We start from the raw sequence: 22,214 nt of genomic DNA on the forward strand, positions 1-22,214 counted from the left end.
CTTGCCCTCACCGAGCTCACTGGGTAGGAGCAGTGGGAAAGCAGCCAAGCCACAGCCCAGAGTGAGCAGCACAATGATACAAGAGTGTACAGACAAGGAAGCACGTTGGGAGGCTTTTAAGAGAAAAACAGGGTGAATGAGATGGTTGATCTTCGACCTTCCTTTGCTGCTTACCTGGGACCTTGGCCTCCACCTTGCCTTCCTCCTGTGTAACCTGGGGAGAACAATTGAGTCAACTTCGGAGAGATTATAGACACTGAACTACCTTATGCAGATAAAGCAGTGAGCAACCGGCCGGCACAGGAATGGGCAGTTTACAACCCCCGATTCTTATCACCCATGAGACGGTGAGGTATGTGATCGGAAGTGCCTGGCTCTGAGTCCGCATCCATGTGTAGCTGTTGAATGAATGAGTGAATGAGTAAATGTATTCATTTCCGTGTTGCCACCCTCCCCTACACCCTGCAGGCCCTGGCTTGGGCCTCAGCCCCAAGCACCAAGCTTACATTTCCTCTCCCCCTTCCCCCTGCCACCACAATCTCCCTTCTGGGGGCCACATGGTAGGTCCCACTCGACAGGTCCAAACCTGAAGGCAACACCTTCCATCCCAACACCAATATTTGCTTCTGTCTCTCTTTGAACTTTGCTGAATGAGTGCCCCCTCTCTCTGGTCCTCCAGCTTTGAACATCTCCAGGGCAAAAAGTTCGTCCTCTCTCGCACCTTCAAACCTAGGCTTGGTTAAGAGTCTAATATTCCTGTGGTTGAAATCCTGAGATCACTTCAGGCATGTTTTTAATTTAAAAACGTGGAGATCCATTGATTTGTAACAAAGATTTGCTGAGCACCTCCTAAATAGCTAGGTGCTGGGGGTTCAGTAGAAACGGGAGATGAGTGTACCTAGCGTGCAGTCCTGTTAGGATGCAGTGCTAGCAATCCCATAACACCTACTCGGTGTCAGGCACTGTCCTAAAACTCTACATATGTATTAACTCACATCCTCCTCACACCTCTATGTGACTTCTACCCATTCACACCGTGGCACTCTAGGGGTTAAGTAAATCAGATCCCTTTTATAGAACACTTGCTATCAAAGACCCATACTATCACAAACTGACTCTCCCAGGCCAGCATATGTGATATGTTGGGCTTGTGCAACGTTTAAGAAATATTGAATTAATTGCTAACATACGGAAGTAGAGATACTTGTGGAATTGTAGAATTTCAGCTTCACTTGAACAAAATCTGCCAACCTGGCAACACCGAGGTAGCATTCCTTATGACTGGGGCACGTAGTCTCAGCTCCCCCACCACACACACCCGGCCCCATCCCTCGTTTCTCCCCAACCCTGAGACCCAGAGCCCCTCAGGTTGCAGCATCTCCAGCTCCTTTACCTCCAGCAGGAGGTTGTGCTTGGCTTAGCCGCGCGTGCGGAAGTCCGCCAGCGCCCCCTGGCGGACGGGACCAGCATCTGCATCGTACCTCCCGGCCGCCATTAAGGGACTGGGTAAAGAACATCCAATCAGAAAGAGGAGAGTCCTGGAAAGCGACCAATCAGAAGCGAGAGAGGGCGGAATTCGACCAATGAGGACAGAGAGCGCTCCGGATTAAAAACTCTTTTATTGAAGTGGGAGACGGACACACACGAACAGTCTTTTTTGATGCGGCCTCCGGGCTCAGCGAGGCGCGGGCTGGGGGCGGCGGAGCAGGCGGGCGGCGGCGAGGCTCGTGCCCTGGCGCTGGGGCCTCGCGTACTTGAGGAAGACGGCGGCGCGGCCGGGCGCGGGGCCTCGGAGCGCGGCGCGGGCCATGCACGGCTGGAGCGGGCGCAGCTCTGCGGGGCTGCGGCGGGGAGACGGAGAACGGGGGCGGGGGCGGCGGCGAGGACGACCTGTGAAGGCGCGTTGGCCGGGGTCCCCGAGGACCGATCAGGGGTGCTCTAGCTTGGGCAGTGGCTGGAGGGCGCCGGGGACGGGCAGGCCGCCCCGGTCGTCCCCCTCCCGGTGCAGAGCCGGAACCGCGGGGAGGCACGGAGCGGGGCTGAGGACGGACAGACGTCCAGCTCCATCCCGGGGTGGGGGCGGGGGGCTGGGCTGGGCGAAAAGGGAACTCGCCGGTGGCACGGTTAACGGGGAGGAGGGGCGCCCCTCAGGCAGCTGGAGGGACACCGCACTTGCGGCTAGAGGGGAGCTGGGGGGCTCGAGGTTGCCAACCCCGGACCGCAGTTAGCGGATCTCCGGGCCTCGGGACACCCCGTCTTCCACCCGGGGCAAGGTTTAAGGGTCCCCAAATCGGGACAAACACCTCATCCTCTGACATCCCCAGGGTAGACATTTTCTCACACCCAGAGAAGTCTGGGTGCGCCCCCCCGCTCCCCGGCCATTGTCGCTCATTCTCTGAGACGGAAAGGCGGGGACCAGGAAAGTAGGTTCCTGAAGCCACCGGGCCCCTCCCCTGGAGCCGTACCTGTAAAGCGAGGGCTCGAGGCCGGAGCCCGCCCCGTCGAGCAAGCGGTGCGCCAGGCTCAGCGCCGCGGCCGCGCGCCGACCCGGCTCCCATCCTGCGGCCTCGGCCTCCAGCAGCGACAGCTCCAGAAAGTAGGCGGCGAGCAGCGTCACCTGGCCAGGCCCCGGAGGTCAGGCCCCGCCCCATCCCTGCGGCCCCGCCCCCGCCTCCGCCCCGCCCCCTCCGCACCTGGGGGCGGCTCCGGGCCAGCGCGGCGAGGAGCCCGAGGCAGAGCAGCGGGCCCGGGTGGTGCAGCCGGAACTCCAGGCGGCTCAGGATGCGGCGCTCGGCGCGCAGGAGCTCGGCCCGCGAGAAGGAGCCGGCGCCCAGGAAGCAGAGGGAAGCGGACTGCGGGTGGCGGGGAAAGAGGTGGGAGGGCCTTGGACGGGGTGGGGGGGCGGTGCTCCCTGCCCTGTCGCCCCGGGGGCGGCTCAGTCTCCGATCTGAACCTCGATTTCCTGGTCTGCAAAATGGGGCGGTTGATTTGCCGTCTGGAAGCCTTGGCTAAAGAACCAGACCTGGGTTCGAGTTCAGCCCCTACCAATTTCCCACCGCGTGACTGGGTCATCACAAACTGAGACGGAGCTTCCTCGCCCGTAGAACGGAAGCCCCGGGGAGCTCCCGTTAGGCACCGACTCCAGTGAAGCACTGCAACGACTAGAACTGCTCAAGCCTCGGTCCGAGCCCCACCTGCTCTGGGCAGGGGCTTCTCCCTGGGCCTCAGTCTCCCCCTCTGTTACAGGGACGCGCTGGGAGCAGCCCCGGCCTCGCGCACATGCCGGGATTCCGAGGGCCCGTAGCGCGCCAGCTCGGCGCGCCGTGGGCCTCCCACCTGTGCCGCGGCGAGCGCGGGTTCCACCCTCCCGGGCCCCACCCCGGAAGTACCTCGGGCAGCACGCACTCTTCCACTTTGCAGGCCACGAACAGGCAGGCCACGCCCAGCAGCTGCAGGCGGTGGAGGCGCACTCGGCCCGCGCGCAGGTAGGAATCGAGCAGGTGCACCGCCAGGTAGAGCGTGTCCCCCGCCAGGCCCAGGTACTCCTGGGGAGGGGCGCGAGTGATGCCAGGGCTCCAGGCTGCGACGCGGGCCCAGCGCTCCCGCCTGCCCCCGCCCCATACGTACGTGCACCTGGATCAGCCAGTCCACCACTAGCGCGCGCATCTCCGGGGTCACGGTCGGGGGCAGGGCCCTCCGGGGCAGCGCGCGGCACACCTGCGGTTGGGCACGGACGGCCTCATTCCCCACACCTGGGCCTCGACCTCTCGCCTGAGGCGGGGCCCCCAGGGCAGCAGCCTCCTCGCACCCCCGGAGGAAGGGTGAGCGCCGCGGTGAAACCGGCCTCCAACAGTCTTCCCCAAATGCGCGTCTATTCCTCGCCCCCGTCAGAGCCCGGATTTTGTTGTGGACGCCTCCCCCCCTCTCCACCACCTCTCCAACCTGTACCCCCATGGCCACGGCTCCTCCTGAGCACCTCCCCCCGGGTTTCCAGACCACTAGCGGTCACCAACCCTCAATCCATCGTCCTCCGAGCACCCAGAGGGTCTAAAATACAAAACTGGCCAAGGACCTCCCCAACTTCAAACCCTTCCGCGGCTTCCAGCACCCTCGGGAGAAAGCCCTAATTGAGCTCTCAGGCACCGCCCCTGCGCCAACACCTCCTCTTGCCCGTCTCCACTCACAACCCACACGCCAGCTCCACCAGCCTTCTCTAGCCGTGCACTAGAACAGCCCCAGTCCTACCCCAGGGCCTTTGCACTTATGCATCGTTCCCTCCACCTGGAATGGTCCTTCCCCGACTCCTTGCACTGTTGAAACCTCAGCTCAAACTCCCTGGACTTTTCCCAGACAGAATTCTCTCTGCACCCTGCACCCCGCCCCCCCTCCCCGGCTCCGGGTCAGCACTTCATGTTCCTCGAGTGTTTTGATCTGAAGCTACCTGGCCTTTCCTTGTGCGTCTGTCTGCCTCCCCAGGCCGCTGGCCCCAAAGGGCAGGGATTTCTCTCTGGATCACACCTGTATCTCACTTCCCGGCGGTCCCTGGCTGGGGAGGGACAACTCCCCGCTGCAGTTTCTTAACCAACTTCGGCCCCGCCGCCTTTATTCCGACAGGGCCTATCCTGCGCAGGTGTCTGCCGGTGACCGGGCCGCGCTTTGGCCTCCGTGGCCCTTCTGCCAATACCTCCTGCGTCGGCTTGTCCGCAAGAACAGGCCGGGGGGTTCATCACAGCGTCCCCAGGGCCTAGAACAGGCTCAAAAACGTTTGCTGGCACATCGCCAAGTGCCCGGAAACGAATCCTTGCGAGGGACAAGTTGGTTACCAAGGGGCTGCAGGCAGGGCTTGCGGGGGCGGCCGAGCCGCCAGCTTTCTCGGGGCTAACCCCACCCGCCCTGCTGCCCCGGGGCGCGCTCACCATGACCTCGGTGAAGATGTCCCCGGCGTACTCGCGCTCCCCCTCCAGCCCCAGCGCGCTCAGCGCCTCCGCCAGCCCCGGCGGCGCGCACGGCCCGCGGGGCCCCTCCCGGCGTCCGGGAGACCCCCGCGGGCCGTCGGGGATGCGGTCGGGGGAGGCGGCGGGGGAGGCGGCGGGGCTCTGCAAGGGAGAGGGGCGGGGGTCAGCGCCGGAGAGGGCCGGGAGGCGGGACCCCGGCCGCCGCATCTCACCGGCATCCTCCACGCTGGCGTTGGGGGCGGCGGTGGACCAGCCGAGCGCCCCTCTTCCTGCTGGAGCGAACGGCCGGCGGCGGGCGCTTTAAGTTGCGCCTGTACGCATGCGCGCTGAGCACGCCTCACCTGGGCAGGTGCAGAGGCGCTGGCGACGGCTACGCCGCTTGGCTCCAGCCCCTCAAACCTAAGGTCAGGCACCTGCAGTCAGAAACTCCGGCTACTCCGAGGCTCCCTTCCCTCGGCTGTAAGGTAAGGATTGTTTCAAACCTACTACGACTCGGGACGCCCCCGGGGTGGCTCGGGGCGTGATCCCAGGATCCGGGGTCGAGTCCACACCGGGCTCCCTGCGTGGAGCCTGCTTCTCCCTCTGCCTGTGTCTCTGACTCTCTCTGTCTCATAAAAAATAAAATCTTAAAAAAAAAAAAATACTAGGACAAGCGGCCCGCGATGACTAGCGCCGCGACTCCTCGCTGCTCCCCGGTCCCTCCCCCCCGCCAGTCTGTCCCCCCCATGTAGCCAGAAGCGAGCCTGTGCACACCCAAGTCGGACCGCACTCGGCCTGCGTTCAGCACTCCATCGTGGCTCCCAACTCCCTCTGTTTGAAAGTCCGCGAGGTCCTTTATTATCCTCCCACCCAGCGCCACACACAGCTCATCCCCCACCCCCGTGTCTCTCCTGCCGCACCAGCCTCCTGGCTCGTTCGCACCCACACCAGGCACGCTCCTACCTCAGGGCCTTTGCACTGGCGGTTTCCGCTGCTCTGCCCTCGGAGATCCCTCCCTGGAAGTATTTACTCAATGCTACATTCTCCCTGAAAGCGGCTGCCCTGAGGATTCCCTATCACCATTCTTTGTACTACTCTCTCCTAGCTCTTATGCCTGACCTCACCCACGGTCTCCCTCCTGACGAGAGTGTGAACCCCAGGGAGGCAAGGCTTGTGTGGTGTTTCGATTGCTGTATTCCCAGTGCCTAGAACGGAGTTTGGCACATGGCAGGTACTCAAGAAATACTTGTTTGATGAGTAAGCGGACAGGCTGGATAGAACGTGGCCCGGGGACGCCTGGGGGCTCAGCGGTTTAGCACCTGCCCTTGGCCCAGGGCGCGATCCTGGAGACGTGGGATCGGGTCCCGCGTCGGGCTCCCTGCATGGAGCCTGCTTCTCCCTCTGCCTGTGTCCCTCCCTGCCTGTGTGTGTGTGTGTGTGTGTGTGTGTGTGTCTTTCATGAATAAATGAAATCTTTTTAAAAAGGGCCCCCTGGGGAGGTGATGCACAGTGAAACCCGAAAGGCAGGGAGCCAGGAATGCAAAGGAGGGGGGAATCTTCCAAGCGGCGGAAACAGCATGAACAAAGGCACTGAGGTAGGACAGGGAAGGCTATGTTCAGGCACCGGGAAGTCAGCGAGGCTGAAAAAGTGAGCAGAGGAATGAGAGATGCTGAGCCAACGACCTCCGGCCAGACAAGATCACCCAGACTCCTCACCTTGGCCACAAGGTCCCTTCGGCCCGTCGGTGCCTCTCTAACCTCATTTCCTCCTGTTCTCCCCCTCCCTTATGCCACTGGACACACCTGGGCCTCTTTATGGGAATCCCCAAATGCATCAGGTGCCTGTGGGCCCCAGGGCCTTTGTGCTAGCTGTGCCCTTTGCCCGGACGCTTGATCAAAACCTAGAGTTCAGGGATCCCTGGGTGGCTCAGCGGTTTGGCGCCTGCCTTCGGCACAGGGCGTGATCCTGGAGACGTGGGATCGGGTCCCGCGTCCGGCTCCCTGCGTGGAGCCTGCTTCTCCTTCTGCCTGTATCGCTGTCACTCATGAATAAATAAAAATCTTTAAAAACCAACCAACCAACCTAGAGTTCTCTGCTTTCAGCGTATCTCTACGCGAGATACTAACTACAAAGGGAAAGGGTTAACCGCAGTGGAGACACGTGACAGACCCCACTTTAAGGGACCGAAGTCCTCACCAGCCTCTCCGAGAGGACGCTCGGAGAAGGGCTCATCGTTTCTCAAGTTTCCCGTCACAAGTAGCTGGACTATCCCGTAGGAAACATCAGGCCACAAGCCTTAGCTGAGGGACATCCTATGGAACAACTGGCCTGTAAGTTTCAAACCTGACAACCGAACGCCACCGGGGTCATTAGCCAGGGGACTTTTCTCCTTTTGTAGACAGGGACAGGAGTGTGCCCATTAGTCAAGTGTGATAAGGCTCGGAGAGAAGAGGGTTGTTCCGGTACTAACTTCCTGACCTGAATAACTGAACTGTGGTCAAGAAAGAGAACGTTCTTGTTTCAGGGCAGAGAGGTACATACGGGGGGGGGGGGGGGGGGGGAGAGAACAGAAAACGTCACAGCAACCTGCGGGAAGGCAGGTGAGAATTCTCTGCACTTCCTTTAAAGTCAAATTTTACTTTTTAAAAATACTTTTATTTCTTCATGAGAGACAGAGAGAGATACAGAGACAGGTAGAGGGAGCAGCAGGCTCCCTGCAGGAGCCCGATGCGGGACTCGATCCCGGGACCCCGGATCCTACCCTGAGACAAAGGCAGACGCCCAACCGCTGAACACCCAGGCGTCCCTAAAGTCAAATTTTAAAGTAGGTTCCGGGGAAGCTGCAGAGACAGAGTGGCCCGTACACCCCACACCACCTGCCCTATCAGCGCCCTAGTAGCACCCGTCACAACCACCACCCTGATCGCCTGCCAGGGGCACCTCCTGCCAACGGGAGCTCCACCGTCGATGTTACCCTTGACCGCCTGGCTGGCAGTAGTGCTTGTCGGGTTTCCCCTTTCCACACGGCCCACTTTGGAAGGAAGTCACTTTGGGGCCCACAGGTGAGGAATGGGGGACCCACTCCCCCCCACACCCCGGAGGCACAGCAGCTACAGGAATTACCTGGACGTCCGTTCCGACAGGTCTGTTCCCACCACTTAGCATTCATCTCCGTGCAAACTCGATTGTGAACTTTGGGTATAACCCTGCGCAAGGCTACAACTTTTGTGCTCTCAGCCCGGGGTAGGGAGGCACTTTCCAAGGTCCCCAGTGTCCCTTTACACACACACCCCACCTCCAGCCTCCCACCAGGAAGGCTCTGCCGTGCCTGCTTCTGAGCAGGTCCTGACTTCCAGGTGCTTCAGACCTAGAATCATCTTAGTACTAATCTTTTGGAAGTTTTCCTCTACAAGCCTGCACCTGCAATTATTTTAAAAATGACGTTAAAAATCTGTGAATCACTACATTTTTGTGGGGAAAGCTGACACGTATTAAAAATACAGCCACCCTGGAATGTGGGCGAGAGAGTGCGGGAAAGACGGATCGTTAAGGTTTCTAACAGCACTGCCGGGAGCAGCAAAAAAAACCTAGAGACCGAGTCAATTCTTGTCAGTTGGAGGCAGCTGGGTCAGTTGAGGCACATCTGCGTCGTGGCCATGAGGGGGTCCCCAAAATACAGAGAGGGCTTAGAGGCCCTCATTTTTACCAGTGACCGACACAGCCCATCCACAAGGCCCACACGCAGGAGAAGCACCGGTTAGGACGTGGCAGGTAGAGCCCAGGGGCTCCGCGTTAGTAACTGGGCAGCGAGCCATGCACCCCCACAACCAAACCCAAGGGGGAGCCCTGTTCTGACGCCCTGTCCGCCTGCTCAGGACCTGGGACCCGGGCTGACTTCCACTCCTCTCTTCCTCATGCTTCGGCTTTGCTCGCGTTATTCTTTGAACATGTGAAATTTCCCACATGCACGCGACAAAAGACAAATTAATCTACTCAGAATTAAATGTTTCCAACTGCTTAAAATTTTATTAAAACTCTCCCACCTGAAATTCCCTCCAGGAAAAGTTCTACAGAAGTAAGCACCACTACGTGTGGGAACTACGATCACCCGAGGGAAGTGGCTCATCAGCCTGTGGGCCCCGCACTGGGGACAGTGAGGCAACCCAGGGGACTGAGGTAGGCTCGGGGTGTCCCTCCATGGGGGGGCAAGATGCGAAAGGAGGCCTCGGCCGGAGGGGAAACTAGGTTTTTCTCTAGAAGCTTCTCTGCTGTTTGTCTTAGGACCACGAGAACATACTTTTGTAATTAAATAAATAATACAGTCCATATGAAGTTAGAAAAAGCCACGCATTCCTGGGATCTTGGCTGTAGCGAACGGAGATTCCTATAAACTGAATCTGACTTTCCTGCTACCCTCACTCAAGATCTCAAAGATTCCACACGTGAGAAGCAGCCCTAACCCCTTCTGGCAAAATCCGACATTAAATTCACCTGTGCCAGGGCAACCCTGGGCCTGAGGTGTGGGGAGAGTCAAGCACGGGCACCCCAGGACAAATGGGACAGCTGTCAGAGGATCCCAGAGCTATGAGGGCTGTAGCCAAACGAGAGGTGCCCCCGACCGACAGCCACCACGACTCCCGTCCATACACCAAGGCTCCTGCGTTGGCGTGTGGTGCCCTCAAAGCTCCCTGGTTTAGCCCAAGTGGGGAGAAGCGGACGTGCAGGCACCGCCCGGCTCCAGGGCCCAAGGGCCGCATGCAGTGCATCCACCCCCTCACGCTCACTCCCAGGGCTCAGTGGCGACCCACACACCCTCCTCATTCAGGGTCACCCTGACTGGCCCACCCTGTCCCTCCCCGCTACCTCTTCTTGCCTGGGCAGCTTCTGAAGACCTAGAATGGTCTCTGCCCACCGTGCCACCACACCCCAGCTCCAGGAAGCTTCCAAGCTCCTCAGCAGCTTCCACCCGCAGAGGGACCCACCCCGAGCCCCACCTGCCCGCCCCCTAGAGCCGGAGGCCAGGCTCGGCTCCCGGTGCCCAGGTCCTGCCACAGTGGACAGGTCCCAGGAGCGGATCAGTGGGGCCAGGCTCTGCAGGCAAGGAATGGCCCAGGGCGGCGGGCCCCGGTCTCCAATGAGTGTCTTTATTGCTTGTACCGTACAAATGGGGGGAACAGGGAAGGCCAGTGGGGAGGACAGAGAATTGTCAGATAAATGACATACACACACAGAAAGGAAAAAGAACCCCCCCCACCCACCCAAACCACCCTCACCCCACCCTAGGATGTCTCTCTCTGAACTACCTAGTACAGGAGGTGGGGCCGGCAGATCAAAGCCACAACTAAGGTCCACACACCCCGAGATGTTGGGGGGAGGGAGGAGGGGGAAAGAGAGGGGGAGGGAGGCTGGGCAGCAAATGGGCCCCAGGTGTGGCTCCCCCACTAGGCCAGCACCCCTCCCCGACGGGATGCAACGCTTGGGCCGGGGACAGGGCCCAAGCCCACACACACCACGCATTCAAGGCCGGGACACACTTACCCTCACACACACACACCCAACACACATGCACACACACACCCCCGTGTGCATCCACGTCCCAGATGCACAGGCACATCCACAGACACACAGAGTCTGAGGCACGCACACGTGTGCCCACAGCATGGACACATGTTCACCTTAAGGCTGCAGAACGTGGGGCCCAGAGGGGGAGGTAGGGAGGGGCCACGGAGCCTCCCCTTCTCAGAGGCTGCCCCCCAGTACGTACCAGAGACCCCCACCCATACCCCCTCTTCGACCCCAGTCCATGGGGCCCAATACTGTCTCGGTGCGAGATGTGTAACAGCTGGAACTGGCACCCCTCCGCCCCAGGCGGAAAGAAGGGGGTAATCCCAGCCCCCATCCTTGGAAACGGCTGGGGCCAGGCCCGGGATCCAGCAGGAGTTAAGGCCAGCTGGAAGGAAGCCCTGGTAAGGCACAGGACTGGGTGGCGGGGAGGCTAGTCCCCAAATATTCCTCCTGCCTCATCCACAGGGTCAGGAGAGCAGCTTGGGAGGCTGGGGAAGGCAGGCTAAGGAGGCAGTGCCCATCCCCCGGGCCCCTCCTCATTTCCCACAGGGTAGACCAGGCCACATCTACACCAGGGATCCCTGAACCCCCAACCCCGCAGCTTCCAAAGGCCTCCGCCTGTCCCTGGACATTATTGCTTTTCCACCCCTGTGGGGGGAGGGCCTGGATTGCCCAAGCCAGGCCACTCTGAGCCTGATGCAGGGCATGGAAGGCAGCACCAGGGCACTGTCTGCTGGGCATCGTGTCCCACGAGGAGGCAGCCTCTGACAGAGGCAGCAGCACAGAGGGAGGCTGCTGGCAGGTGCCTGGCCAGGAACTCAGGCAGGACCCACAGCTCCACGCTTTGCCCCTCGCTGGGGCTCATGTTGATTAAAAACCGGAATCTCTCCAACCGCCCAAAGGCCTGGTCCTGGGGTGGGTGGTGGAGAGTCTCCCAAATCCTGGTCTGGGCACAAAGGTGAGGACAGGACAGGATCCTGGAGGCAGGGCCGCTGGGACCGCTGGGGTGAGTTTGGCAGAGGGCTGAAGAAAAAACTGGAAATGGGGGTGAGCAGGTGAGGGATGGGGATGCAAACAAAAAAGGCAAAATAAAAGTTTAAAAACACAGAGAAAAGCCCCCGGGGCGGTGATGGCAGCCGTGCGTGTTTCCTGCGGCGACGGCATCAGTGGCGGTGGGCGGCACTGCTCACTCGCGGATGCTGGCCGAGTAGGAGAACTGGGGGAAGTGGGTCCGCTGGTCCAGTTCGAGGGAGCCCAGGCTGTCATCTGTGGGGAGGGGGGGTGCGGGTGGATTGGGGAGAATGGGCCTGTCGAGGGTGCAACACCCCGAGGGCATCAGGAAGGACCACAGGCACCACACACAGTACGCACCCCACATGCAGCGGTCCGGTCCAGGAGAACCGGGCAGGGAAGACCCAGGGGCTCTCCCCGGACAGAGGCCCCCCCACCAGAGCCCGGGCCCATGGGCTGCTTGCTCCCCAACTCTGCTCTCCCCGTCTGGGGCCATTCTCTCTAGCCCAGGCCTCTCTCTGTCCCCTGCCTGGCTGCCACCGCTGCCCCCACCAATCAGCCTCCCTCCTCAGCCACAGGGACTCTGAAGGCCAGATGCAACTCTGGCCCCCTCCTGCAGGGAACCTTTCCAGGGCTCCCCTCACAGCAGGCCCCTGCTCCGCTCAGTGGCCCTCAAGATGCTCTTGCTCAGCCTTGTGCCCCCCACTTCCCCCATCTACTCCAGTGTCTGCAACACTCCAGTCCAGAGCTCCCATCCCTGTGAGCCATTCCTTCTGCCTTCTGGAACGCAGCTCAGCTGCTAGGTCTCCTCCTCCAAGAAGCCATCTGTCCTCTCAGGCCAGGACAGGCATTTCCTCTACGTCTCCCCAGTCCCTGGGCTCCCAGACCCTAGACCCGAGTACCTGGACTGTCACCACACCTGAACTGATGCTCCCGCAAGGCAGAACTATGTCAGTCACCGCTATGTCCCCAGCACGGCCCAGCAACGAGTGAGAGCAAGAGCTCAGACAAGTGCAGAATCAATGACCCAACCCAGCCCCAAAGACCTGGGCAATCTGGAAAGACAACTATGAATGTGCCTCCTGACCAGACCTCTAGCCCCAGAGCTCTGGAATGAGCTGTGGCCAACGGCTCCTAGTGACCCTCACTGGGTCCAAAGGTACACACACCAACAAACTGCAAGCAAGCTGCCCAGACACAGGAAAGGAGGGAGGGTCTGTGAGCTTCCTCCCCGGAACTGGGTCAGGGGCAGACCCTAGCCCTCCAACCCCCAGCCAGTCCACCCAGAGAGGGCCAGACACTCACAGCGGTCCGGGGGCGTGATTGTGATGGACTGGGCGGTGAACTCGTCGTCAAAGTACCTGGTGTCAACCTCAGAGGTGACCTGAGGCTTGAAGGGTGGCAGAAGCTGTGGAAGAAAGGAGCCCAGACTCAGGACCCTGGGGCCAGGAGGCCTCAGTCAAGGTCACCCTTGCACAGCGGGCTCCTGCAGGAATGGGCCAGAGGTGGCGCTCACCTTCTTCTGTACCACGTCCTGCCAGCTGACGCTGAGGAAGAACCTGTGCTCCATGACCTCCCTGGCGTCGCTGGGCCCCCCGCCGAGCCTGGGCAGAGATGGCCATGAGCACCCGCCGCCCGGGCCAGCAGGCTCTGGGAGAGAGGCTTTCAGTGCTGGCCCTGAACAGCCTTTAGTGATTCTGTCCTGGCCACAGAGCACTTCGCAGAGGAGAAAACCGCGGCACAGGGAAGGGGGCTCACAGGCCCGGACTCTGAGTCCAGAACAGAAGCTGGGAGGGTGGGCTGCCTGCTGTGTCCCCAAACAACCGGACAGTGCGGGCAGAGTGCTAAGGGCACGTCTGGCCCCACGAGAGGACTCCCTAGGTGCAGGCTGCATGGACCACTGGCCGCGGGGGCAGTGGCAGCAGGTGGCACTGGGCTGGGCAGGACAGACCCCAGCCCTCACCTCTGCTTGGGGTCCTTCTTAAGCAGCCCGGCAAGCAGGGACTTAGCCTCGGGGCTGAGTGTGCGCGGGAAGCGGATCTCCTCCATGAGGATGAGCTCGAAGAGGCGCTCGTGGTCCTGGTTGTAGAAGGGCAGGCGGCCGCACATCATCTCGTACATGACCACGCCCAGCCCCCACCAGTCCACCGCGCGGCCGTAGTCGTTGTCTTCCAGCACCTGAGCAAGGAGGGGCAATGAGGGGCCGCCTCCCACCGCCCTGGGGCTGTGGGGGACCCAGGAAGGGAAAGGGTGCTGCCTCTGGCAGCAGAGGGCCATCTGAGGAATGGGAGCCGCTCCTCACAGGGTCTGGGCTGGGGAAACACAGGTCCGAGGGCCCCTCCTCCCTTGGCCTCACACGCCCTGGGGAGCTCCAGCCTCAGGCACCTCAGGTGCCAGGTACTCGGGCGTCCCACAGAAGGTTTTCATGGTGGCCCCGTCACTGATGCCCTCTTTGCACAGGCCGAAGTCAGTGATCTTGATATGGCCATCTTTGTCCAGCATGAGGTTTTCCAGCTGTGGGAAAAGTCAACCTATCAGGGCCGCGTCCTTCCAAGGCTTCCTGCCCTCGAACCCCACACACCACAGTCACTCCCCGGGAGGGCGACGGGCTGCTGTGGTAGCTGTCACACCAGGGGCTCCAGGCCAGGCACTGGGCATACCCCCAGCACAAGGTTAAGCCCTTGAGGCTGAGGGAGGCCAGCCCCTAGAGCAGCTGGAAAAAAGCCAGGACAGGGAGAGATGGGAGACAGGCCCTGCCAGCCTGCTCCCCCAAATGTGGGCTGTAGCTTCCCCAACTGGCGTGTGAGCAACACTAGCTCTCTTCCTCCACTTTTTCTTTTTTTTAAAGTCAGCTCTATGGCCAACGTGGGACTTAAACTCAGGACCCCCAGATCAGCAGTCACATGCTCTGCCCACTGAGCCAGCCAGGTGCCCTCCTTCTTCCACTTGAACTAAACTTAACCCATGGGGCAGCCCAGGTGGCTCAGCGGTTTAGCGCCGCCTTCAGCCCAGGGTGTGATCCTGGAGACCTGGGATCGAGTCCGATGTTGGGCTCCCTGCGTGGAGCCTGCTTCTCCCTCTGCCTGTGTGTCTGCCTTTCTTTCTGTGTCTCTCATGAATAAATAAATAAAGTATTTTTAAAAAATAAATAAACAAACTTAACCCAAATGGGCAATCTGGTGGGCCTCTATGTAAGCTCCGCTAGCTCAAGGGCCCATTACCAGACCCCTGTGCCCCTTCCCGGTTACCAACCATCCCCACCACTGAGAAAACACTTTACTCCTTTGCTGTTCTTTACAGCTTCCCCACCTAAGTATGCCCCCTACAAACCCCTCGACAAACAACACAGACTCATATGGTCCGTCCTGGCTTCCCCTCAATGTGAGCCTGAGAGGGGCGTGTGCACAGAGGCTGCCGTGTGGCCGCAGCGCATTCCAGCCCTTCCCCAACAGCAACACTGGGTCACTTCCCCCTCTGAGGTGGACGCAGGTACCTGTTCCTGTCATGCAGAAACCGCGGGCAGAATGGCTGGCTCACAGGGTATGCAGTCAGCTTTGGTGGCATCTGCCGAACGATCTCCCGTGTGCTTGGACTCCTCTGACGCCCCCCTCCCATCCCTCCCGGCTCCCTACACAGAGGTATGTGTTCGCCAGAGGCTCGGAAAGGCCCGTAAGGCCACTCACTATGGAACCGCCCCCCAGGGCCTAGGCAGGAGGGTGGGCATCCCACAGCAAGGCGGACTCGGGAACACCCCTGAGGTAGATGCTCCCTGGAGGGGGACGTCTGGGTCGAGGGCCTCTGTTCTGCTTCCCTGGTGCAAGCCCTATAAGTGCCACGGGCCAGGAGGCAGCCACACACTCACCTTGATGTCACGGTACACCACATCCCTCGAATGCAAATACTCGAGGGCAGAGACGATCTCTGCGCCATAAAAGCGAGCCCGCTCCTCCGTGAAGACACGCTCCCGGGACAGGTGGAAAAACAGCTGCCAGAGGAGGGAGGGGGCAGGTCAGAACTTAGCCCAGAGGAGTGAAAAACAGGACCCTGCCCACTGGCCCCCAACACCCAGCCCAGTGACGCGGTGACACCTACTCCATGAACCTCCAAGTGACAGCAAGAAGAACCAAGTGAGAGACGGCGAGCAGGGAAGAACTCTCGTGAGGAAAACAGAGAGTGAGGCAGGAAGAGAGAAGGAGTCAGGAGGTGCCAAGGGGAGAGTAAGCGGGGACAGCAGGATCGTATGAGGAAACGGGAACGAGGGAGTGACAGTGAGAACGCACAGGAACGCAGGTCAGGAGCAAGTGACAACAAGCCGTGAGACAGATGGGATAGATGAAGCCAACAAGGAGCCAGAGGGTAATGCCTGTGTGCAGAGAGAAGAGTGTGAGGGATGAGGAGCAGGTGAGTCTGAGCCAGAGCAGCGGCCCACTGACAAGTGACAGACTCCCAGCAGGAGAGCGTGGGGAAAGCAGAGCACTGACCGGCCTGTGCTCCCGCACCCCATTTTCCTTGCAGCCTTTCAGGGCACCCTCCATAGCGTGCTGGTCACCCACCCACAGTCCTCTCCACACCTCGGGGCCTGAGTATGCATCCTGCAGCCCCCGACTCACTAGCTGGGTGAACCTGGGCAAGCCACTTAACCTCTCTGGGCCTCAGTTTTCTTGCCTGTAAAATGAAGGTTCTGATGCCTGCCTCAAGGGAGGGAAGAGGAGACGAAGTGATACCCAGGAGGCCTCCTCCACCCCCTCCATCTCACCCACGGTTCCCCTCCACCCCCAGTGCCTGGGAAGGAGATATGGGAGCCCTGGCTGGGGGGCTGCCACCCACCTCACCACCATTGGCATACTCCATCACGAAGCACAAGCGGTCATGGGTCTGGAAGGCGTACTTCAGGGCCTGTGGGACAGGAAGGTGGCCAGGGTGGGAGTTGGGAAGAAGGCAGGCGCTCTGCTGATTCTGCAGGTACCCCCCGCCACCCTGGCAGCAGGGGCTCAAACTTCAGCTTTGCCTTTTGGGGTACATGAGTGAGCCTGTGGCCCTGAGAACAGGGAAGGGGGTACTGGGCTGAAGGATGCTGTCTTCAGCCTTCAACTAAAGCTTCTGCGAGGCATGGCCAGGGAGACATTCGGTTCTGAGCAACCAGAGCTGTTTTACCGCTCTGCTCCACAGCCAGGTGTGTTGCATGCACGCACCCACACATGTGCGTGCACACACATTTCCTGGGCAGGAACTGGCAGTGGCTTGGGAGCCAACCCCAAAGACAGGATGGACAAATGATCTGCCAATAAATAGCAGTTCTCAAACTATGCTCTAAGGAGCCCTACAGAAAGTTCCTTAGGGAACCCCTGAGTGACCCCTTTGCTCATAACAAATCTACTATTCTCTGTCTTCTACATCAAAATACCTCACAGAATTTCAACTGAACAAGTGTCAGGGCTTAATACGACACCTGGTTAGCAGCTGAGCTAAGGAAACAACCCATCCCAAAGCCATCCTCCACCTGGTCCACTTAACTGATGGCTGCTGGCCTTGATGCAGACTGGAGCCCAAAGAGGTGCCTCCTCAGACTAACCTGACAGGCAGCATAAGAATACATCTTCCAGGATCACATTTAAAAACAGACAAAAAAAATAATGTTCCTGCTTTGACCAGCTGGCTTATAGGCCTCTAACTCATAAAGAGTAGCCATGCTGTTCTGGAGGCATCCCGTAATGTGGTACCATCAGTCAGCTGAAGCACTGCCATGAAAACACCATCTATGAAGAAGCTGCCACCCCTGGGATTTGGTTCAAGCCATCGAGGGAGCCCAACACCACCTGGCCCTGGCCACTTGGCCGACACTAAGTCCATGCTTCAGGATGCCAGGGTTGGGCTCTTTTTCTGAGCTCCGACTAAAGCAGGTCCTGCATGGCATACAGGGAAGGCCAGGCCCTGCCTGAGACGGAAGAACCACTCACGGTGAGAAATGGGTGCCTGGTGTTCTGGAGGACGCGGCTCTCGGTGACCGTGTGGGCGACTTCATCCTGCAAACAGAGGCTGGGTAAGGGGCTGGAGGGCAATGCCACCCCCACCCTGCCCCCACCTGAGGGATGGGGGGGCAATGCTTCAGTGAAATGCACTTCCATTCCTAGCCACTACACGGAGAATGGCAGGAGGGGACCAGTGCCACCCGCAAGCCAGACTGAAATAATGGCCCCGGGGCGCCAGGGGGTGCTCAGTGAGTTAAGCATCTGACTCTGGGTTTCAGCTCAGATCATGGTATCATGGGTTGTGAGATCCAGCCCCTCGTAGGGCTCCCTGCTCAGCTGGGATCTACTTGAAGATTCTCTCCCTCTGCCTCTCACTCATACTTTCTCTCTCAAATAAATAAATCTTGAAGAAAAAAAGCAAGAATGGCCCTAGACAAGGCCAATCAGTGGCTCACTCTCAAAGCCATGTGGTGAAGTCAATGGGGACTTTATGACACAGGGATTGAACTGTATCACCTGTTAAACCCACTGGCCAATTTTTGCATCCCTATGGAGAGACAAGCAGACACTGTAAAACCCTTGAGGTGACATCACAGGCAGTGGGAATCACCACCTATTAAGTGTTACTGCTGAAAAAAGGAAGTGGATCTGATCAGGACTCTAGCTGAGAGCAGTGATTCCCAGCATGTGGTCCCTATACTGGCAGCATCATGCTGCCTGGGAATTTGGGAGAAATGCACATTCTCAGGCCCCTCCCAGATCCACCAAAACAGAAACTTGGGGGTGGGCCCAGCACGGGCTTCACAGGCCCTGTACACCACTCTAACATCGGCTCAAGTCTGATATCTGTGCACACAGCAGGCCCCCGGAGAGCTGCTAAAAAGTCCTGAACTGCCTGCAGTACGAGGACACTGGCTCTTCCTGGGGTGTCCATCCCCAGGAGACACTGATCATGTCTGAAGACATTTTTTTTTAAATATTTTATTTGACAGAGAGAGCGAGCATGAGCAAGCACTAGCAGGCAGAGCAGCAGAGGGAGAGGGAGAATCAGACTGATGGAGACTTGATCCCAGGATCCTGGGATCATGACTTGAGCTGAAGGCAGATGCTTAATTGACTGAGCCACCCAGGCACCCCTGAAGACATTTTTGATGGTCATAATTTGGTGCTAGTGGCTTTAGGGGTGAAGGTCAAGGCACTGGACAGCCCCATTGCAAAGAATGATCAGGCCCCCGAGGCCGATAATGCTGAGGCTGAAGAAGCCTGCCTTGGACATTGGGGGCTGTTAGTTTTCCTCGATGAGATCATAGTTCCATTATAATCCTTAAAATTTTCATCTGTTAAAGATACATACCTAAGTAAAATGATACGATGTCTAGAACATGCCTTAAAATACTCCAGAACAAACAAAGGGGAGGGCAGAGCTAATGAAACAAGACGGATCAAATGTTGACAATTGTAGACATTGGCTGTTGGCTACATGGGAGCCCACTGTATTTATTTTTCTTTTAGACGCTTTGTGTATGTCAGGAATTTTCCATTTTAAAAACTTTAAAGGGGAAAAAAAAAAGAACAGAATTCCATTCTGGCCCAGCCTCCTACCCTTAAGGCCTCCCCACTGGCCCATTTGGCCCCAAGAGATCTGCTATCAGGCCCTGATAGTGCCTGCTGGGTGAGGCCCAGTCAGACTCTCCATCTTAGGCCCCCAGGGCACCCAGAGGGTGGGGGAGCCTCAGGCTCCCCGAAGGCACACAGGAGCTTGGTCCCCACCACAGAGGCCAGCCAGCGGCACCCCCAGGGCTCCCACCTTGGCGATGATAACTTCCTTCCGCAGGATCTTCATGGCGTAGTAGCGGCCACTGGCCTTTTCCCGCACCAGAATCACTTTGCCAAAGGTGCCCTTGCCCAGAAGTTTGAGATAGTCGAAGTCATTCATGGTCTGCCCAGGAGGGGGAGAGAGTGGAGCAGTCAGTGCTTGGCATGTGGCCCATGGGAGGACATTTTAACAAAGAGAAAGGAAGAATCGAAGGACACTGTTGCCAAAATGCTCAGGAATGAGCAGGAAGGGAGGCTCTGGGCAGCAACTGTTTGCTCTGAAGTGGCCTTCAGACCAAGGCTCTCCCAGGCAGGGGGCCCCGGGAGGCAGAGATATGAGGTTAGACAGGTCTTCACAATCTCTGTGGATGTGGCTCCCCTCACAGGGACAAAGAGCAGCCCTGTGGTACGCCAGCACCCCCAGACATCACCCAGCCTATGGGGCGGTCATGAAGTGTCCCTGCTGCACCCTTGCACCCTCTGTATGGAAACCAAGGGTGGCAAAACCAGTGTCGGTGAGGAGAGGGGTGCTCACAGACTGGCAGCCTGCCCCCACCCCCAGCACTTACCACCTTGGCCCGAGCCTTGCTAACTGCCACTTCCATCTCCTCAGCCGCAGAAGGGTCACTGGGAGAGCCACACTTATAGTCCATGGGGTCCTCACCCGGGCCCCGCTGCTTGAGGCTGTTGGCGACCATCTGAATGGCCCGCATCCACTCCTCCCTGTGAGGGACATGTCAGAAGAGCCATGATTCCCAGGGAGCCTGGGCAAGAAGGACAGAGCCCCATCCCCTCCAAGGGGAGCAAATGACCAAACGCCCTTGAGCATTCTGAAGAGATCTGTCTGAGGTTAGGGTGAGCTGATGGCACAGGACTGAAATTTTACAGATCCTCTGGCTGCAGTGCATAAAAGAGGGCCAGCGCAGAATAACAGACTATTATCTATGTCCTAGGAGTGGCCTGGCCTGAGAGCCACCTGAAGTGAGCAGTAATCAAATGACCCAAGTAGGGAGACCATCTTTCCTCACAGCCCCTTGAAAACGAGCCACCACCTGGACTCTGGAATAAGGGAAACACAGTGCTCCTCGGGGTTCCTCCCAAATGACAAGCACAATGTTTTGTAAAAACAAACCAAGAGTAAAAGGAAGAAAGAATTCATTAGCCAAAAGAAGCTGAAGATCTCACATGGCAAGATCACTGCAGGGAGGAGGCTGTCTGCCAGGAGGGCTCTGGGACAGGGGTTCCTAGTGGGACAGGGACAGAAAACAGAAGGTGGCAGACAAGGAAGCAGCCAAAAGGAGCCTGATTTAAGAATAAACTATTTCTGTCACTCACAATGTAGAACTTGCTCGGAAATAACTTTCTTTGGATACTTGCAAACCATTCTGTCTCTAGAAAGGGAAAATAGATCTAGGAGAAATAAGTGAAAACAACCAGAGACCACAAAAAAGAAAGGAGGAGGCTGAATGATACTCAATTTTCCATTCCCCTCCCATGTCTGACTCACCACACAATTTTAGGTGGCTCAACCCAGTATATGTTGAACCCTCCACGGATTCTGTGTCTATAAAACAGCCACCACGTGAACAGCGAGAAAGATAAAAAAGCACACTGAGAAGGAAAAAAATTCAAAGAGCACAAGCAGGTAACTTCCCAAATCACAGATAAGCCTCAGGAAGACTGGCCAGTCAGCCACACATCTTCCAGAATCAGCTCCAGCCCCAGGCAGCAGGGGAAACTGCCTGCACTCCTGAGCCACTGAGGCCCCTGGCCAAGGTCATGCAGAGAGAGCAAGTGGCTTGGGAGCCGGGGCCACCCTGCTGGGCTATGCTAAGCCTCCACGCCGTCATGTCCCAAGAGCACTAGAGCTATTTCAGACAGTCCAGCAGCCCCACGGCACACATCTTCCCATGTTGTGATAACTGCTGGAATCTGGGTGCATCTTATGGTTGGTGGTCTATCTTGACTGGGTTTACCGAAGGGTGGCCACAGGACTGAGCTCCCCAGGTGCTGAGAAGTTCAGGGAATGTGTGTGAAACATCTATGCAAGGGGTGCCCTGCAGCTCAGAAAAAGGAGGGAGATCTATATACGGACTTGAGATGACCTCGGACATCTTAAGGGACAAAAAGAAGGTGTAGAACAGTGCTGAATGTCACACTATAAGACTTAGAAACAAAAGGAATATGTGCACAGGCACATGTGTACACACTAGCATGGACGTCTCTGGAAGGATGTGCTTGACACAGGGCCCTGGCTGCCTCCAGGGAGGGGAACTGGGAGTCAGGGGCAAGGAGGAGTCTCATTCTGCTGTCCCCCAATCGCCAACACTCCCAGAGCACTCCCCTCTCCTTTTGCATTACAGATGGGGAAACTGAAGCACAGGTTTAAAAAACAGAAGTCAAGAAAAACACAGTGGGTCCTGTGAGCCTGGTAGCTGGAAATCACAGAGGGCCTGTGATCTTTCAGAGCCGAAGGGCAGGACCATTCTTGCTTAGTTCCTGGGCTTGCTGAACCAAGCAGTCACCACCGGAGGCCCTGGTTCACACCCAGAAGATCCAAGTCTCAAAGTGACCTTGCTCACAGGAGATGGTGCTTCATAAGACAGATGTGTGAATACTGCCAGCACCAACATCAAGCGCCAGCACACTGGCCATTCCTGGGCTGGATCTGGGGGCCCCAGAACACGTATGTCAGGCCCACGAAGGCAGGGATTTCATCTACTGGTATGTGGTACAAGGCAGCACCTGAGCAGGCACTCTGTAGGTATCCGGGGAATCAGTGAGCAAGGCGGCCAAAGTTCAAGAGGCCCCAGACCCAGTGCACACAGAGGTCAGTGCACACCCAGACAGATCACACCCAGGACGGGTACACATGGAGACCCAATGAGCACCCACACCAATTATACCAAGGCCCAGCAC

General features: G+C 58.3%; 2 protein-coding genes and 1 long non-coding RNA gene across 9 annotated transcripts in view; 1 reads left to right on the forward strand and 2 right to left on the reverse strand.

The window, feature by feature from the left end:
• Positions 1 to 1,427: 1,427 nt before the first annotated feature.
• On the reverse strand, positions 1,428 to 5,297 carry CCNP (cyclin P). Of its 4 annotated transcripts, none has more exons than XM_026010041.2 (6): positions 4,917 to 5,297; positions 3,628 to 3,717; positions 3,390 to 3,545; positions 2,694 to 2,852; positions 2,466 to 2,617; positions 1,428 to 1,890 (listed from the first exon to the last, which is right to left on the reverse strand). In XM_026010041.2, exons 1-6 carry the CDS (start codon positions 5,160 to 5,162, stop codon positions 1,554 to 1,556), a joined length of 1,140 nt encoding a protein of 379 aa, XP_025865826.2. In that variant the 5' UTR covers positions 5,163 to 5,297; the 3' UTR covers positions 1,428 to 1,553. The 4 variants fall into 4 exon arrangements, with proteins under 4 accessions (XP_025865826.2, XP_025865823.2, XP_025865828.2 ...); XM_072752712.1 differs by having other exon boundaries at positions 1,601 to 1,841; XM_026010038.2 differs by having other exon boundaries at positions 1,500 to 1,890; positions 3,390 to 3,717.
• Positions 5,295 to 7,012, forward strand: LOC140598258 (uncharacterized). The gene is made up of 2 exons (XR_012000496.1): positions 5,295 to 5,419; positions 6,040 to 7,012. It is a non-coding gene; the product is annotated as an uncharacterized lncRNA (long non-coding RNA).
• Positions 7,013 to 8,934: 1,922 nt separating this feature from the next.
• Positions 8,935 to 22,214, reverse strand: part of AKT2 (AKT serine/threonine kinase 2) — a 49,389-nt gene continuing 36,109 nt past the window's right edge. For all 4 annotated transcript variants that reach the window (XM_026010034.2, XM_072752694.1, XM_026010036.2 and 1 more), the window contains exons 5-14: positions 19,865 to 20,018; positions 19,288 to 19,419; positions 17,469 to 17,534; positions 16,339 to 16,407; positions 15,374 to 15,496; positions 13,897 to 14,025; positions 13,475 to 13,689; positions 13,028 to 13,115; positions 12,817 to 12,919; positions 8,935 to 11,766 (exon numbers count right to left, since the gene is read on the reverse strand). In XM_026010034.2, coding sequence (XP_025865819.1) covers positions 11,687 to 11,766; positions 12,817 to 12,919; positions 13,028 to 13,115; positions 13,475 to 13,689; positions 13,897 to 14,025; positions 15,374 to 15,496; positions 16,339 to 16,407; positions 17,469 to 17,534; positions 19,288 to 19,419; positions 19,865 to 20,018 — 1,159 coding nt within the window. In that variant the 3' untranslated portion in view covers positions 8,935 to 11,686. The remainder of the gene's footprint in view (positions 11,767 to 12,816; positions 12,920 to 13,027; positions 13,116 to 13,474; positions 13,690 to 13,896; positions 14,026 to 15,373; positions 15,497 to 16,338; positions 16,408 to 17,468; positions 17,535 to 19,287; positions 19,420 to 19,864; positions 20,019 to 22,214) is intronic.

The sequence above is a fragment of the Vulpes vulpes genome, chromosome 1 (genome assembly GCF_048418805.1).
Source record: "Vulpes vulpes isolate BD-2025 chromosome 1, VulVul3, whole genome shotgun sequence".
In the NCBI taxonomy this organism is placed as follows: Eukaryota; Metazoa; Chordata; class Mammalia; order Carnivora; family Canidae; genus Vulpes; species Vulpes vulpes.